Below are 18,290 nucleotides of genomic sequence, written 5' to 3' on the forward strand. Positions count from 1 at the left end.
AATGTATACTCGAGCCTACGTGGACTATATTTTCGTAGATAAGTTTCATTTCAACGCAAAATCGTAAATAAGTTTTTAAAAAGCTGTATTTTTGTAAATCATCCGAGAAATATAGTACTCCCTAAAAGGCTAAAAAATGGTTTAAAAAAAAAAAAAAAGAAAGGCTAAAAGAAACCCTTTTTTTCCAAAATTACAAGGTAGCCGCGAAATGTTCAATTCCAACATTGAACAACCCTATAAAACGACGACGTTTATCCTTCCGTTGACAAACCTTCCCTCAATTTTAATTTCCCTTTCTTCTTCAGTCTTCACTGCCGCCTATCTCTCTGAAATTCGAAGGTCATTAAATGTCGGAAAGAGAGGTTGAAGAAGACTCACAAATGGCAGCAGAGAAATCAAGGGCTGTTTTTGTTGATACCAATCTTAATACTCATCTCATCGTCCCCATTTATTCCCATTCTTCTGTCACCTCTCTCAAACGTAAACTTCTCACCTTTTTTTTTTTCAAAATTATTCGAATTTCTGCTTTTTATTATTGTCTTTGATCACCAATTTTGATGCTTATATTGCAATTTTTACGCTTTTTATGAACTGGGTTTTTATTATATTTGTATGATGCTACTATTTTGGCAAATTCTGCGTTTTGGGGTTTTACCTGGGTTTATCAAATAGTTGGCCGAATCGACAAACAATAGGTCTAGTATACAACGGGTGTATTGTCATACGAGTGTACAATAAACCTTAGACTTTGGATGCAACGGGTTTACTGTAATAGTCATGCCAAATGCAAATTATTCTAGTGTTAGTAACAAATAGAAGAATTTTAATCCATATTTCTGGAAAACGTGAGGAGGGAGTATAGAACAATTGGTGTTACTATTATTAATTCTTGTATGTATATCATTAAATGCATACTACTACAAAGTTTGCATTTGCATTTGTCAAAATAGTGGGCTAATTTGGCTTACCACTCCCATTGATTCTTCTTTTTATTGGCAGGGCAACTTCGTCGTGAACATTTTGAGTGCTTTCCGGAGTTAGGGAGGATTGAAATCAATGCTCTTTCGGTATATTTTCACTGTTTTTTTACCTGTGCTTTAGAGAATTATTTTGTGCTGATTTTGGATTATGATTCTTCTTGTTTTATAGACCTGTCTTTTCTTGTTATATGCTGAGTTGCTGACCCTCGAATGTGGGTTATGAAGCTTCAACACCTAAATTATCCCATAATTATCCAAACTGTCTATTATAATCAAGGGAATGGAGGAATGGAGTTTGTGTGCGTGCGTGTAGTTACATATATAGTATTACATATGCATATCTTTTACGAGTATATATATATATATATATATATATATATATATATATATATATATATATATATATATATATATATATATATATTTTATCAGTCATTGTATTAATTTTGGCTGTACGGGTTGGTGTTTGATTGCTTGTTGTAGGTGAAATTGAACGATAGCCACTACCATCTTCCAGACTATATGCTTCTCAAAACTGCTTTTCATGGGGTAGCAGATGCATGGTTTGTGTTTGCTGACGTTTGGACACCGAGTAGCTGTTTAGAACCCCAGAAGGATATTGAATGCAAGCCCTTAGTAGCACGTCCGTGGCATCAAAATGAATTACAACTTGCGAAATCATCTCCTCAGCCTCATGTGACTCTAGACATGAGTAGTAGTAAGAAAAAGAAAAAGAAGAGAAAGGAAAGAAATAATGAAGGGAATGTGGAGAATAATAATGGTGGTGTGAAAGAGCAAGAAAAAACCAGAGGCTCAGGTCAATTGGATGTCCCAAAAGCTGTGAGTAAAAATCATTTAGCAAAATATATGTAGGTGTATGCCATGTATCTATGCTGTGCTCATTTTTTTTTCCCTTTCTTTCCATTTTTTGTTCTGGCAGGACAGAGTTAGTGCCACTAACCAGCTACATGAACCGAGTGAGGGTCTTCACTATACTTCTGTCGTACACCCATCTGTAATGCATTTGAAAGATGGTGGTGACAACACTGTCAAATATTTGCAAAAGGGAGCTGGGATGGTGCATCAATTGGAAGGTGAATTCTGTACCCTCTGAAACCTTCTGCCACTATAAAAAAAACCCTGTGATCCAGCTAATTTATTGTGTTGCTCAATGCTTGCTCATGTCCATTCTTTGGCAAGTCCCAAGTGTATATGAGCTGGCTGTAAATCTACTTCCATGTAAGATGCTTAAAATATTAAATATATAATATAAGACAGGAATTTTTTTACTTCTATACTGTATGGTTGCTTGTGTACTTCTTGCGTCCTCCTTAAAGGAAGGGGGAGATACATATGATTTAAGTTGGAACAGACTCCTGAAAGGAGAATATTTACCCGATTGAGAGGAAAATGAACAAAAAGAGGTCATTACTTAGATTTTGTTATTGTAAAGTAAATCTGGAAAGAAAAAAGGTTTTCTGTCAAATGGAAATGAGCCTTACAGGAAATTCTTAAGCAGGTACTAGCACAAGTTTAGCTGAAGTTCTCAACAAAGAAAGTGGAATTGACACCTCATTGCCTAAACCCCGATTTAAGAAAACCAAGAAAACAAAGAGTAACATTGGTGTCAATAATAGCCCTGCTGCTACTTCTAATCAAGAGCCTGATATTCTAGAAAAGGGTGATGCACCTTCTGACAATAAGCATACCATCTACAAAGAAGGTATTAAAATTGCTGAAGAGGTACCACCGTCACAGCTGAATAATGTTTCAGAGCTGTTGTTTCAACATGATCCATTGAAAATAGAAAAGGAAACTGTAGAAGATGTTGCTCCTTTGAAGTCAGACAATGCTGCTAAGAAAAGGAAAAGAGACAGAAGCGGACAAGAAAGAACTGCTGAAAAGGTAACACCATTGCATCTGAACAATGTTCCAGAGCTGTTGCTGCCTCAAAAGGAGTCAATGAATTTAGTTGATAGAGAAAAGGAAATTGAGGAAGATATTGTTCCTGAGAATCCTGTGAAGAGAAGGAAAAGAAATATATCCAAGAACTCTGGTACAGAAAATCAGGAACTGTTAAGCAAAAGGCAAATTGCTGATCAAAAAGAAGATGACATGAGGACTTGTTTACCAGATGACACTAGCAGACCTGAAAGGTGTGTGGAAACTATAAGTGAAACTCCCAAGAAGAGGTCTCGAAACGAGGATGCTGTTCCAGAAAAGGACCCTCAAGAGGAAATTCAGAAATTAGAAGCCCCTGTGACTGTTACTCAGAGTGACAAACCCAAGAAGCAGAGACAAAAAAAGCAACCTGCTCCTGCATTGGATCCTTCCAGCTTATCTGTGGATCACCATTTAGATGAAATAACTATGGAAATGGAGGCACCAAAAAAAGTAAGTGAAATCTAGTTGCCAAGAAGTTTATTTCCTCTAAATAGATTAATATTGTCAAGCAGCTAGAAGTCACAGAATCTTTTTTTTTTTTGGATGTGAAGCAGGCTGATGCTATCTTGACAACATGCAATGCTATTACCAATGATGATCTGTTGAAGTCAGTCAACAATGCTAAGAAAAGTAAAACAAATGAAAGTGAACAAGAACACAGAACTGCTGCAAAGGTATCACAGTCACATCTAAATATTGCTCCAGACTTTTCTCAAAATGAGTCAGTCAACTTTGCTGAAAGAGAAAAGGAAGTCAAGGAAGTTGTATCTCCGTCAAAGTCAAAGCACTCTAGGAAAAAAAAGAAAGAAAGGAGAGATTCCCAACTGATAAGGAAAGAAATTAGTGTGTTGACAGAATCTAGCAAAATGCAGAATGATATTGACAAACCCGAAGAGAGTATAGAAACTATGAGTAAATCGCTGAAGAAGAGGTCTCTGAATGAGGAAGCTATATCTAGCAGGGTCCTTCCTGGTTCTTTATTGAAAGAGCAACCAGATGAAGAAACTAGCGAAAGGGCTGTCCCCTACACTGTGATTGAAAGTGACAAACCCCTTACGAGAAGCCATAGGAAAAAGCTATCTGTTTCTGGGAAGGACCTTTCCAGCTTGGCTGGGAAGCAGCAGTCAGCTGAAAAAAAGATGGAAATGGATGCACCAAAAAGTGTACGTGAAATGGAGTTACAAAGAAGTTACTGCCCTTAATAGATTTATAATGTCAAGCAGCTAAAAGCCATTGCATGGTGACTAAATTATTTCAACTTCTTTTTATTGACAGGTGGAAGAGACTGATGGTGCAAAAATCAGGAAGAAAGTGATACAGGGTGAAGTGCATCGTGATGATTCGAGGGAGGTTCCTTCCCTAACAGTTTCCTCTGTATTATCAGAATCAAAGCATTTGGAAAAGTCGCGGACAAGAAAACAGAAGGCAAAAAAACATGATCAACCTTCAGCTGTAGATACTTCATTTAATGGTCAAAACTTAGCTGAATCGAAGAAAAATCAAGTACTTGCTAAAACTTCTGAGATTCAGAAATTAAGCACTGTGCAAGGCCAAGACAAACCTATACCTCCGCAGACAGACGTTCCAGTTGCTGCTCCTATCAAAACTAACAAAAAAGGTGATGTTTCCCTTGCAAGTGTGGATGATGGAAGCAGAATCTCTGGCAAAATAATAATGAGAGAAACAGATGCCCCTAGAAGAGTAAGTCATGTCGAGTTACCAAAATGCAATTTTTCAAATTAATTCATTGGGTGAAGCAGCTGTAAGTGATTCTATGACGGCTGACTTTTTTTGTTTTGTTTTGTTTGGGAGGGGGGTTTAGGTTGATCAGGCTGATGATCTTTTTACAGATGCTGAGAGTAATGGTGCTCAAGAGCACAAAGAAGTGATACAAGATGATGAGCATGGTGAATTCAGTCAAGCTCCTCGCCTAGAAGATTCCACTGTCTTGGCAGATGCAGCGCAGCTTGAAAAGCCACAGGCTAGTAAGCAGAAGGTCAAGAAACTTGATCAACCATCTTCTATTGATACTTCATCTAATGGACGTGATTTGCTTGGCTTAAAAAAGAATAAAGGAAGTTCAAACACTTCTGAGCTTCTGAAGCCCATCACTGATAAAAAACATGACAAATTCGGTCTCAATGTCAAAAATTCAGAAATTTTGAAAGAAGTAAATTCAACTGTTGCTGATCCTCCCAGCATCTCAAGGAATACAGGTGTTTCTCGTGCAAGTGTAGATGATGGAAGGAAGTCTTCTGAAGTATTAAACATGAGCTTTGGAAATACAGTAAAGAAGATTCGTGAGGGAGGAAGGGCTAAGGAGCCATCAGAAAGGCTGGAAGAGAATTCTGTTGGCATTAGAAAATCTTCGCTTTTGAGCACAAAACAAACAAAGAAAGGGTTAGCTTCTTCAAGAGCAATATTTGATGATGGTACTAGTTCATCTTCTGATGATGGAGATAGAACTAGTTCTAGCGTCACAATTCCACCAGACAATTTATCTTCATCTGATTATTCGGAAGGGGAAAGCGAAGGAGTGGTGATATCGCAACCTGGTAATGCGTTGAATCTTGCTGTCAATAATTTTTTGTGCATTATTCAGCTTTCAGTCATTGATTGCCAGTGCAATGGAGAACTTGATTTAACTTGTTGTCTCCTTAATGCTCTTACATATTGATCTATTGAGTCTGCACTTATATTGTGAGGGTGCTGCAGTTCACAATTTCAAGTGTGCTGCTTTTGGTCTCAAGTTGATTTTTTGTTGTTGTTCAATCTCTACAATTTAGAGCACTATTTTTATTGTACAATTTTTCAAGTTGATTTCGTTGTGAATTTTTTATGTGATGCTATTTGCGTCTTGTTTTCTAACATTTTTTTGTTTGCATCTTTTGTCAGATTCTTCCAATGGTAATGAAAGAAGCAAAGCAAAGTAAGTATAACAATTTCAGCTCTCTTTTGTTAAAAAAAAAAAAAAAAATTCTTTTTGGTTAATATTTTCCATTCATCACTCTGATCACTGTTGCACAATTAAGAACGATGTTGCTGATGTGTCCAGGCACATCATCTAGTAATAGTTCATATTATGGGACTTCAGGCGTATCTAATTGTTCTCTGTTATTTATCTTGTGTAGCTCATCTGGCTCGAAGCTGGAATCGATCCTACGAAGCTCAAGCAGATACAAGAAGGCCAAGTTGGTGGCTTCCCAGTCACAAAACGACAGTGAGCTTCCCGAATTTGTTCCAGATAGTCTTGCAGACATGTAAGTCTTGCATTATTTTTGGCCTGGTGAGTTGTTTTAGTCCGGGTTTTTTTTTATAAATCGTATATGAAGGGAATTGTTATGTTCCTCTTCCAATTTTGTCACAAATTATATGTACTCTTGTGTTAGCTTTTGCTCAAATGTACGATATCGCTCCAAGAAAAGGAAAAAAAAAACATCGTTGGTTTTTAATTTTTAATGTATTTTTGGACAGCCACATAACCAATTATGTTGGCTCACACAAACTAATGGAGACATTTTCACAAGTAAATGGACAGGGACAAGTTGTTCAACCAAATTATACAACATGAGCAACCTTCAAGGACAATATAGGGGAGAAAATGGGAAATGGAAATCAAAATAATTGCCTCAAGACCCGTATAATACCAAATTACTCTTGATTCGAACGTAGCCAATCCACAACAATCAGCATTAAGATGACAGGAAAGATGTTGCCCAAGGTACTTGCAAATTGATGCAAGACGAAGAAGATATCTTTATGTTTGATGATCACAGTGCTCCATTATGTTCTGAATCTGAACTGCTTGAAAGCCGCCTGCAGCACCCTCGTCATTTCTGGCAAGTTGCTGTATATAGAAACCCAATCTACCCTATCGCCAGCGACTTTACTGGTTTTGGAAGACACTGGAAAAACATGTGGCCATTTTCGAGAAGTTTTGAGGTTTATACTTACGCAAGTCTTTAGAGTTTACTATTTAAACGAGTAGTAACCTTGAACTACCAATTTAAATTTTGAAAGGCTCGTCATTTATGATTGTTATAGCAATCACTAATTCATCTTCTAGCTTGTAAATATAAAAAAATCTTAAGCTATTAGCTCCACTATTATTGCACATCTTTTGATGGCTGCTACTCGTCAAAACAGCTTATATGCTAGGTAAGTCCTGCAATCTTGATTTGTTTCATAAGTCTTGGTTGGATATTTGGAGCTTGGACATAACCCCGAAGGTGCGCCATTTCTTGTGACGTGTGTGTACGGGCACTCTCCCGGTAAGGGCGTACCTTAAATATAGACACATGACTGAGCAATCGGATTGCCCTTGGTGTATTGGTACCCCCGAAACTGTGTAGCATGCCCTCTTTGATTTTCCTACAACCAGAGAACTTTGGGTGGAGTGCAAATGTACAGAGATGTCCCTCTGGCCGAGCAGTACGTCTTTCCTTGATTTAATTGAATCTTGGAGCAAACTTGATGTAAAAAAAGTTTGCAAGGGAGCTATTCTGATGTGGAACTTGTGGAATCGAAGAAATGACATGGTCTTCAATGGCAAGGAAACTTTTCACCCCGTCATTGTCGAACGTGTTGAACGTCTAGCTGTAGATTGTAATTCATATGCAAAGAAGATTTATGGGGGGGTCAAGAAGCATGTCGGTTGCAGCCCGAAACGCTGGAAAGCTCCCCCCAAGGCATGATTAAGCTAAATTGTGATGCCTCTCTTAGTGTTAAAGGATGGGTGGGACTCGGAGTAATAGCCAGGGATTGGAGAGGGGAGGTCCTTTTTGCAGCTACTCGCAGGATTAGAGCTCACTGCCCCCCTTTAATTGCAGAAGGCAAAGCTGCTAACAGTCATGGCTTGTCTGGTATCATCATCGAAGGCGACAATCAAGTGCTCATCAATCGACTATCCAAGGCCTCAATGTTCTTCACTGACCTTGATAATGTGCTAAATGATATTTTATCTTCTTGTCGTTCTTTTAATTTCGTTAGTTGGTGTCATGTTAAACGGGACGGTAATGTTGCTGCCCATAATTTAGCCTGTTTAATTCCTTTTGGTAGTGAACAAATCTGGGAAAATCATAGCCCTTATGAGGTTTCCCCATATTTATTGATGGACAAATTATCAATATAATGACACCCTAACGGGTTTTCAAAAAAAAAAAAAAAAAAAAAAACTAACTTAACCATTGGATCAATAAGTAGCTAAAATTGTTAGAACTTGAGAAAAAATGACAAGCTATTAAATGAATTAGCCAGCAATTAGAGTTCATATCATGGAACCTCAAGATGATTTCAAGAGTATCTGATTTTTCTCTGTTTGTGAAGCTCATCCGGCTCAAAGCTAGAATCCATCCTACGAAGCTCAAGCAGATACAAGATAGTCTTGCAGCAGAAGTGTAAGTCTTGCCAATGGCTTGTTCTTTTTTTTTGGCCTAGTGAGCTGTTTTGGTCCCGGATTTTTTTGACCATATCTGAAGGGCAGCGCTTTGTTCCTCTTCCAATTTTGTCACAAATTACCTGTACTCTTGTGTTGGGTTTTGCTCTAATGTACGATATGCATTTCGCTCCCACAAATAGAAAAAAAACATCGTGGGGTTTGTATTTAATTTTGGACAGCCATACAAACAATTACGTTGGCTCACTCCAAATAATGGAGACAGGGACAAGTCATTCAACCCAGTTATACATGAACAACATAACTTGAAGAACAAAATAGGGAGATAAATGAATTATCATGATCATACTAGTTGCCAAACACTCGCACATTATACCGAATAAACGATACATAGTAATTCTCGTGAACAATGTCGTTCTGTTATGACAAGAGCGTAACCAATCTACAACAATCAGCTTTAAGACAACGGAAAAGACGACCTTCTTTGCCAAGGTTCTTGTAATTGTTGTAAATGATGCGTGCTATTTGAAGAGAATGCCTTTAGCTTCGATGATCACAATTTTCGAATGTACTCCAAATATATAACTAGAGCTCGCAATCTCTAACACGACATGGCAACACGATTAAAACCGGCACGACACGAACACGAAGTTACTGAGAAAAAACACGAAGTCGACACAACTTTTTGCCAGCTCTACATATAACTCCCAAACCTACCATATTGCCACCAAACCTATCAATATTAGGGGTGAAAGTTCGGTTTGCGGTTTGGATTATAGCCATAACCGAATCCAATCCAATCCAAATTAATTCGGTTTCGAAAATCTCAATCCGAATCCAAACCGAATTAAGATTCGATTCGATCCAAACCAAAGTAAATCAATTCGGTTTTTCAAATTAGAATCTAATCCAAACCGAAATTTGTTCCCTTCTTTTGCAACATTCAAACCCGTAACCCGAACTTCACCCAAAAAATTCCTACAATCATTCTAACCTTTTCTTAACTACATTATTTGTGAGATAGTAAGATATTGAGAAAGGAGAATTGAGAATTAGGGATTTTTTTTAGTTTATATAAGGGGAAAGTGGTTGGATACTTTAAAAAAGAAAATTAGGCTTAAAGTAATCGGTCAAAATTCGGTTTGTAATTCGATTTTCGGTTTTTTTAAACCCCAAACCGAATCCAATCAGTATACATATTTTTTAAGTTTTCCAAACCGATCCAATCTAAATTCAAAAAAAATCCAAACTGAATTAGTAATTCAGTTTGGTTTTCAATTCGGTTCGATTTTAATCCGAATTACTTTCACCCCTACCTATCATATATACTTCCCCTGCTTTCTTTTAAATGCAACACACATTTTTGTCACTCTTTTTTAGAAGATGATTAGACGAGATAAACGAGCTACTTTATCAAAATAATTTCAATACCAAGATTTTAAAAGGGTTAGTAACTATTTGCGTAAATTTTTTTGATTAATTTGTCCGTTTACATTACTAAATCTCTTCCTCAAAATACGTGCCGAAAAGGTGTGTTGCATTTAAAAGAAAATAGAGAAAGTATATATATATTATTGGAGACCTTGAAGTTCCAATTAAAAAAGAGTTTTTATTTCAATCTTCTCACTTACCTATCCATAATTTGAATTGCGTTATTTTGCACATTTATAATTCTTCAAAATAAACTAAAAAATATGACTTAAATCTCTGTTTTTAGGTACACCGTACACATAGGTGTATAATAAAGAAAAACTCGACCTTTTGGTCATTTCTTGATGCCTAGCCTTGGTAGTTCCAATATGCCACATTATGTTCGAAAGTTGTACTTGTACCACTAAAATGTCGTGGGAAAAAAAATGTTCATCTCCTAAATTGTCGATAGCTTGAAAAAGTTAAAGATCAGAGAGGTATCATGCCCACAATTATAGCAAACAGTTCTTGAACTTAGTAATAAACAACGTTAGTCAGATGTTTTTAATTGCGAAATTAACGGATCACTTTCCAACAATTTGCAACAGGAAAGCATTTATGGGCCATGTTACACAAATATATTATAAATAAATGCAGAGTAGTATATACTTCCTCTGTTTTTTTATACTTATAACATACCTTTTATCACGCTTATTGATAAGGTGATTAAACTAGGTAAACAAATAAATTAAGCTATGAAATTTAAACCGTAGTAATTTATCCCTTTCTTCTTATAGGTGTTAAAATTTTGTAAATTAATTTATCCATTTACCTAGTTTAATATCTTCCTTAACATGCGTGCCAAAGGGGTGTGTTGCAACTAAATAAAAACGGAGGAAGTATATGGCTGTTTGCTGATTATATTTAGTGGATATAATACTACTACTCTCTCAGTTATTTTATACGGAGTAATTTTTATCCTTCTACTATTTTTCTTTATAGAAAAATTTCAAATACTCAGATTAAAATAACAAAGGAAGTATATTAAATGCAAGTAGATAGATAACCGTTTCCAAGTGATAGTTTTAAAACATAAAATGCTTGCACCTTTATTTCCCTACCTTTTTAGGCAAATGTTTTTTACTATTATCTTTAAGGCATAAACAAATTTCAAAGTTATAACTAATATTTAACGAAAGTAATATCTTTAGTTACGTATTAGCAAGAATTATGAAATTTTGATATTTGGAAAATAGACATTGATATGAATCTAACAAGATTTCACATGACTATGTATTTATCTAACACTAAATCACAAAATAAAGTTAAAATAGATTAGGTAAATAGTATATAAAATCAAAAAGTATCAACTAAAAAAACAGAGGTAGAATTAAGGTGTAATGTATGATTGTCCATCCTGTGAGGGCCATATTGAACAAAACATGCGGTGAAAGTATAGTCCAATGGAGGAGCTAGATTCAGAATCCTTTAACCAAAAATAACAACGATTGGCCCTTGAAATTGCAAATTGTTGCTTTCTAGTTTCTACGGATTAGTAATATTGTATGGAGTACACAGTACAAGTGCACATTTTTAGAGAAAACACTCGACAAAAATATGTACTCCCTAAGTATGTAAATTGACCAATTGTCGTGCAAAAGTGTATAACGGCATGCAATTAACACTAATTGAATAAAACCCTACCATAATCAATTATCATTTCTAATTCTCTTCTATTTTTTTTTTTATCTATATGTCAAAGCTTCACACTTATTAATGAAGGAATAAAAGTATGATTAAAATATAGTTAGGTGATTAGAGTAATAAAAAAGCAACGAACATTATGATTTAATGGTTATCATTACCTTTGCTCATTTTTAATTATATTATGAATGTGCCAAAGCTTTTAGCTAGCGTAAAAAACAAACAAATATAAGTATATTGGAAAAGAATATAAAAATTAATATTTTAATAATGCACCAAAAAATTCTACTTTTAGAATTGGATTACTCTCTTTACCCTAGGTTTAGCTTAGCCACAAACAAGAAACAAACACACCAAATCAAATGGCATAAAAGGAAATAAATAATGTAGATGAAATTTAATCTCACATCTGATGTATTTGTACTAAATAATGACTTTTACCTTGTCATGGGCATCTCTTCATGCCAAAAAATAACTAAACAAGTAACGACATGTATCAGAATTCTCTCCAATAACTAACTAACCAAACGGTCTCGGTTAAAAACTTGGCGTAATCTCAAATCAATCAATTTTTTTTTTTCGAAAAATAACCTCGGTATCCAACCCGAACCCATCAACCTTTTTGACCCGAACCAAATCCGACGTTTTAAACAACTTCACCAAAGCATCCACCCCAAGCAAGTCATTAGCCGAATACTTATCGGAACGCGTCGTAATTGCGACGTGCAAAACACAAACCCCGCCGGGCTTCAACGTCCGTTCAATCTCCCGGACAAATTTCTCCGGGTAAAGCGCGTGATCAAACACATTCGAAAACTCAAAATCAAAATTTTCATCCTCAAATGGCTGCTTATGGAAATCTCCGTGAATAACCAAAGGCGGACACGGCACAAGGTCAATACCAATCGAGTCCGACACTCCAACACGTCGTAACGCCTCGACTTCTTGCCCGACTCGCGCGCCAATACAAAGCGCCTTGGATGAGTTTGAAAGTAGTGACGAGTCCTTTAAATGAGAGAAGAAACTCGAGAAAACTTGGATCTTACGGTCCCAATCACGGGTGGTCCAAAGATGGCGGAGTTTCGGGTTGAGGGTTTTGTTGAGTTGTTTTTTGATGTAAGTGTCGTAGGTGGTGTATCCGGGTCGGATGCGAATACCTGGATTTGCTGTAGTTGTAATTGTTGCGGTGTTGGTGGTTTTGAGAGAGAATAGGAGGAGAAGAGGGAGGGAAAGGAAGAGAGAAAAGGTAAAGAAACGGAGGAAAATTGGGGTTATTTGCTTGTATAGTTTCATATTTTTTGCATGGTGTTTTTGATTTTTTTTTTTTTTTTTTTTTTTTTTGTGAATTTAGTTTGTTCTATTTTCTCTCCATTTTTTTTCTATTTAACTTTCTCTCTCCTATTCTAATTTTCTCTCTCTTGGGGTGGTGGAGAGTGGAGAGAAAGAAGGGTTGAGGATGGAAATTTAAAGTGGAGGAGAAAGGGAAGTCAACTAATGGGAGGGGAGTTTGGTTTTATAAGGGTAAAGGGTTGCCACTTGTTTGCTTTCTTCATGCATTATTTCACGTGGCGTGGTTATCAATTTTCCCTCTCTTTTTCGAAATCATATACAAATCAGACTAATAAATTGTGGTTGGTCTTTTATACATCAGGTGTACTAAATCAATACTTCCTCCGTTTCTTTTACTTGCAACACAGCCTTGTGGCACGTGTTTTGAGGTCGGGTTTATGTAATGTAAACGGATAAATTATTCATTATAATTTTTACAAATGATACTTAACCCTATTCTAGTCTTCGTGTAAAAATTATAAAATCGTTCATTTACCCTCACTAATCATCTCCTAAAACCGCGTGCCTAAAAGGTGTGTTGCAAGTAAAAGAAAACGGAGGAAGTACATATGTAAATTATTAATTATACGGAGTATTAAGTATCATGTATCAATGCTCAAAAGTAGAAAGTACATATAATTATTTATAATTGTCAAGCAAGTTGGCATATGCTCTATGCCTCTATATGTAGTTCAATTAATACAAATATGTTATATACTTATATTTACAGAATATATGTTTATTTAAACGATTAAGTGAGCTAGTATGTTTCCTTAAAAAAAAAAAAAAAAAAAAAAAAAAGTGAGCTAGTATGTACGGTTCAATTTATCTTATCTTATCAACTCTAAATTTGTTATACTTATGTTATCTTGGTAAGAGCTTATTAGGGATCAACTAATTATATTCCCATTTCTAATTTAAATTTATCTTATTGGACATAGCTAGCTATTAACTCTGTCTAGGTCATACTAACTTATCATTCATATCTTAGTTGAAGTATAAACTTATCAATCCTATCTTCATTCATCAACGCATCTTTTAATTAATTATAAGAAGTTTCGTAAAATTCTATTTGATCTTATCTTAAATTCTTATTTGCACCTACGAGTATTAATCTTGAAACAAGTATAAATAAAACTCAAAAGTACAGAGCTTGTACACTTAAAAATCGCAAATTGATAGTGTAAACGCCAAATGTTTGATACAATTATAAAGAACTTAAACAAATAATTAACCTAATGTTTTTCTGCATGCAAGATGACTTAACTTAGTCAGGCATGCACTTGTTGTGCCTTGTGGGCGTCGACGGCCGACAATCTCTACACAGTTGACAATACAATATAATTGAATTATATATGGTGTAAATTAAATTGATAATAGCTCAATACTCTCTAATTAATAGTTGGGGTTCAGCGAGTTTATAGGTAAAAATAATTTTAAATAAAGTTTACAAGATCTAGCATTGATTACTTAATTAGAATTTCATACCATAACCTTGTTTTGAAGTAAGTAATTTTATTATTATTATAAAAATTTGATTCTTAGATCTTCCACAAATCTAAAACGAAGTTTTCAAACAAGATTTGAATGATATTTATTGAATGCAAACAAGATTTGAGGGATTGGACAATCGTACAAGCAAGTGGCTTATAATTATACTACTATTTTAAGATGTGATGATCAATTTTGATTTTAGAATTTTTTTAATCGTAGTATAATCTCTAATTGATTGGGAACATGAATATGTTTATACTCTCTAATTCATAGGGAAGATAAAAAATTATAAGAGTATTGAATTTTGATACTTGCATTGCTTGTACGATTAAAGAAAACTTAGATTACAATTCAATGGACTAGTTTAGCATTTTCTTGTATCGCTGCATTAGTTTTTATTGTAATTGTCATTAATTACATTCTTCATACATAATAGCTCATTTTATATAACAATATAGTTGCTATGCAATGTTTGTTTTTTAAAAGTAAAGAGAAGGATTCTGACCATACTTCACCCTCACCTTGTTTTTTGGTTTGATATTTGCGAGTTAAACACTTTAAAAATAAAGGGGGAGGATAAAGGATTATTCCACCCGATCTCAAAGTGCCTCTAATGGAGATTGAACTCCCAACTCTTAAGATTGGAATGTACAATATAAATTTTCCCACTAGACTAAGGTTGTATTATTTTAAGTTTTCGGACAGAGTTAGGGAAATTTCAGAAGAGCAAAGCAGGTGTCAACAAAGCAGATCGATTGAATCAACAAAGCAGGGTTTAGCAGAGCAGAACAGAGTGGCTCTAAAGAGCAGGGCCTAGAGGTTTACTTGGTATATACAACATAGATATGCAATAATGTATCAGTTTCTAATATCATACCAAGTACATAATTTATACTACTTTTATAGATATATGAATGAGTCATTTGGATAGAATCATGAGATTCATGACATTCAAACTTATTATAATCTATTGACAGCGGTTGATTGGTTCTAATTCAATTCAATTCAAATCAAATCAAAATATGATGATAATTGATGTTGATAACAAGTTTAATATTTTTTGAGTTTGCACTGAGTTGAATTGTTTTAATTTAGAGGTAAATTTTTCAATTGTAAAAAAAACTACATGCTTCGGAAGCATACATGAAATTTATATGGCTTGTGCAGACCTAAAAATGTTAAGAGATTAATAATTTGCACCGAAAAAAGTGTTAGAGATTAATGACACTAATCCACTATATGCTGAAAGTTGAAAGCTAAAAGCAAGCACAGACTAATTTTGAGACCATATTTTACACTCCCTCCATGCCTTAATGTTTATTATGTTTGAAATTTTTGTAAGGGATACATGTCAAAGCTAAACAAACAAAAAAGAACGGATAGAGTAATTGTTAAGCATAATTAATTAAAATGGATTGTTTTGTGTGTGACTGGTTACATCGTGTGACCGTTTGTAAAATAACCAAGTAACTCTTATAACATTGATCAAGTAAATGTCTATAATGTTAATCAGGTTATTTCTTTAACACTGACCAAGTAACCTATTTAACACTGACGAAGTAACTCTGATAACACTAACCAGGCTACCCCTTTAACACTGACTGGGGTAACCTCTTTAACACTGACGATGTAACCCCTACAATACTACTCAAATAACCATTATAACACTAATGAAGTAATTCCCATGGTGATTGATGACTGGCAACACGGTATGACCAGCCATATATAAAAATTTATTATATCCATGAATAATTAACTCGTAAAAATCCTCCAAATGTATGTGTTTTTTTTTAAGGGAATTAGTAGGTCTTGTAGCTTACCAACTTTTTCTTCATCATCATGCTCCCGTAAGGGTGATTTTGTCCCTAATTATTGAGCTAATTTAATAAAATCATCAACATAATGAAAATTTAAAGAGAGCTAAAAGGTGAGCGACACATTAAGAGAGTTAAACGTAAACACTTGGCCACCTTTGGTCGGTTTATTTACTAGTTAGTGGTTACATTACATTACACATAGCATGTTTCAAAAGTTGTTCATTCAATTTTGGAATAAATGAAACTCCGTAAGATTAATTAATATAATTAATTATGTATTAGCTCGTAACAAATTGAATTGCCGAATTGGTTGTACGTAGGAATAATAATGGTTGTACAATTAGTGGATTGGTTGTTGACTTTAGTTTAGAGCAAGTATTTATCAATTATAGATGCTAACAAATCACCTAACATCTTGAAATATGTATAGTCTGCAAACATAAGGTCTTACTGATTTAGTGATTTACTAATTGTACGTGTATGTAGCAATGTTAGTACTTAATACTTAAATTAGGGGCCGAAATTATAGTTGTAGATACATTTATCTTATTTATTAAAAATTTATGTACATTAAATTTAAGCAGCTGTGAAGAAAGTAGGGGCAAACTGGACTCCTGATCTTGCTGAAGCTGGAGCAGCACGCTATGGGGTGGGTAGGCTGGGGTATGTGGATGTTGTCCTGGAAAGTGATGCTTTATCTGTGGTGCGTGCGATTCAGAACCAGCAGCAAGGGGCAGCACCAATTTATCTTCTGTATGATGATATTAGGCAAATGTGTGAAAGTTTTAATTACTTCTCTTGCTCTCATGTTAAGCGAGCTGGAAATACCGTGGCTCATAATGTTGCTAGATGGGACACGAGCATTTCCTTTGAGCGTGTTTGTTTAAACTCTTTTCCCCAAAGCCTTATTACTTTGATGGAAATTGATTCAATATAATTTAATCGCTCGCTTTGCCTCAAAAAAAAAAAAATTTAAGCAATAAATTTATACAATACTTTATTTTTATTACAACCTCTGACTAAATGATCCCCAACTTTAATTTGCATTTGCACTTGCACCTCTTTTTACATCAGTAAGTATTGGTCCAAGAAGCGAAATAAAATAATAATAATAATAATAATATGACAAAAAAAAAAAAAAAAAACCGATGCATATCTTTATATCTAATCAATAGTCTCAAAAGCTAGGATATATATATGGAAGCTTCACCCAACTGCCGTGTTAGTGTCGGATACCATGTCAGGCACTGACACTTGTAGGACACACGACAATACGTCTCAAAATCGTATCCAATTATGATATTTGGTTGTGGTTTCTGACATGCCACCTTATCTTTTTCAACTTTTATTTTTAATGAAGAAATATAAGTAAAGTAAGATAAATATATAAGGTAATAGCTCAATAATATGAGTGTCTTCATACATATAGTGTGATCTAGTGAGGGGACGAAAAAAAAAACAAATGTATGGTCAAATTCTTTTTTAAAATGTATTACGGAGTATATGAATTTTAACATATATATCGTATCCGTCACCCCTATAATATTTTGAGATAGACATTTTCCCATATCTGTGATAGTATTCGTTCTTGTGCAACCTGGCTCCATCAAAAGTCAAAACTTATTACACAAATGCAAAGTCGCTCAATCATACTATGATAATCATAATTTATAAGAATATGTTAGCTTAAACCGTTGCTTGAGAATTCACCTAAATTTTCTCTTTGTATAAAACACCAACAATATGAATTGTGGGCGCGACTACTTCAAACCAAGATACTCCGTAACATTTTAGAATAAGTAAAGCAACGTAAACACACAATCCTTTCCCTCCTCCCCAATTAAGTGAAAATGTTAATGACATAACTTTAAATAGACAAAATATTCAGTTTAAGAAATTTGTCCACTATTAAAAAATTGTTCCTAGACCTCTCTTCTTCAAAAAGTCTTAGTATAAATTATTACTACTATGATTTAAGTGCAGAGCAAAGCTTCTTCTTCCTACGAATATATATGATTGAGGGTCCCATACATAGATTATATTGTATAATGTCTTATGATTAATTTATAGAATAAACTCAAGATAAGCACTTATCTTATTATCTAGGAATATATTAGAGGTGCACTAATATAATAATAATATATTTTTTTCAAACTTCATCAAAAGTGCTTTAGGAAAATGATTTTTTTTGGAATTTTCTAAATATTCCGTATTAAT

At 34.6% G+C, this 18,290-nt stretch overlaps 3 protein-coding genes across 3 annotated transcripts; 2 read left to right on the forward strand and 1 right to left on the reverse strand.

Annotated features, from left to right (window-relative positions):
- The first annotated feature begins 263 nt into the window (after positions 1-263).
- On the forward strand, positions 264-8,286 carry LOC145582758 (uncharacterized). Its single transcript, XM_081639771.1, has 10 exons — positions 264-480; positions 1,000-1,067; positions 1,464-1,820; positions 1,921-2,074; positions 2,500-3,374; positions 3,479-4,087; positions 4,200-4,625; positions 4,747-5,479; positions 5,820-5,853; positions 6,056-8,286. The coding sequence occupies exons 1-10, from the start codon at positions 348-350 to the stop codon at positions 6,186-6,188; spliced, it is 3,522 nt and encodes a 1,173-aa protein (XP_081495897.1). The 5' UTR covers positions 264-347; the 3' UTR covers positions 6,189-8,286.
- LOC145580648 (uncharacterized) lies at positions 7,615-8,324 on the forward strand. Its single transcript, XM_081637778.1, has 2 exons — positions 7,615-8,016; positions 8,250-8,324. The coding sequence occupies exons 1-2, from the start codon at positions 7,615-7,617 to the stop codon at positions 8,322-8,324; spliced, it is 477 nt and encodes a 158-aa protein (XP_081493904.1).
- A 3,365-nt stretch (positions 8,325-11,689) lies between these two features.
- On the reverse strand, positions 11,690-12,804 carry LOC145581676 (uncharacterized). Its single transcript, XM_081638699.1, has one exon. The coding sequence runs from the start codon at positions 12,724-12,726 to the stop codon at positions 11,995-11,997; it is 732 nt and encodes a 243-aa protein (XP_081494825.1). The 5' UTR covers positions 12,727-12,804; the 3' UTR covers positions 11,690-11,994.
- Between the last annotated feature and the right edge of the window lie 5,486 nt (positions 12,805-18,290).

This window comes from Chenopodium album, chromosome 15, assembly GCF_948465745.1.
Source record: "Chenopodium album chromosome 15, dcCheAlbu1.1, whole genome shotgun sequence".
Taxonomy (NCBI): domain Eukaryota; kingdom Viridiplantae; phylum Streptophyta; class Magnoliopsida; order Caryophyllales; family Amaranthaceae; genus Chenopodium; species Chenopodium album.

Bases quoted from the DNA above. Each gene is read 5' to 3' on its own strand.
- LOC145581676 (XM_081638699.1), bottom strand. From the start codon at position 12,726: ATGAAACTATACAAGCAAATAACCCCAATTTTCCTCCGTTTCTTTACC.
- LOC145580648 (XM_081637778.1), top strand. From the start codon at position 7,615: ATGATTAAGCTAAATTGTGATGCCTCTCTTAGTGTTAAAGGATGGGTG. The intron at 8,017-8,249 runs GTTTCCCCATAT...CTGTTTGTGAAG, and splicing joins AAAATCATAGCCCTTATGAG to CTCATCCGGCTCAAAGCTAG.
- LOC145582758 (XM_081639771.1), top strand. From the start codon at position 348: ATGTCGGAAAGAGAGGTTGAAGAAGACTCACAAATGGCAGCAGAGAAA. The intron at 3,375-3,478 runs GTAAGTGAAATC...GATGTGAAGCAG, and splicing joins AAATGGAGGCACCAAAAAAA to GCTGATGCTATCTTGACAAC. The intron at 5,480-5,819 runs GTAATGCGTTGA...ATCTTTTGTCAG, and splicing joins AGTGGTGATATCGCAACCTG to ATTCTTCCAATGGTAATGAA.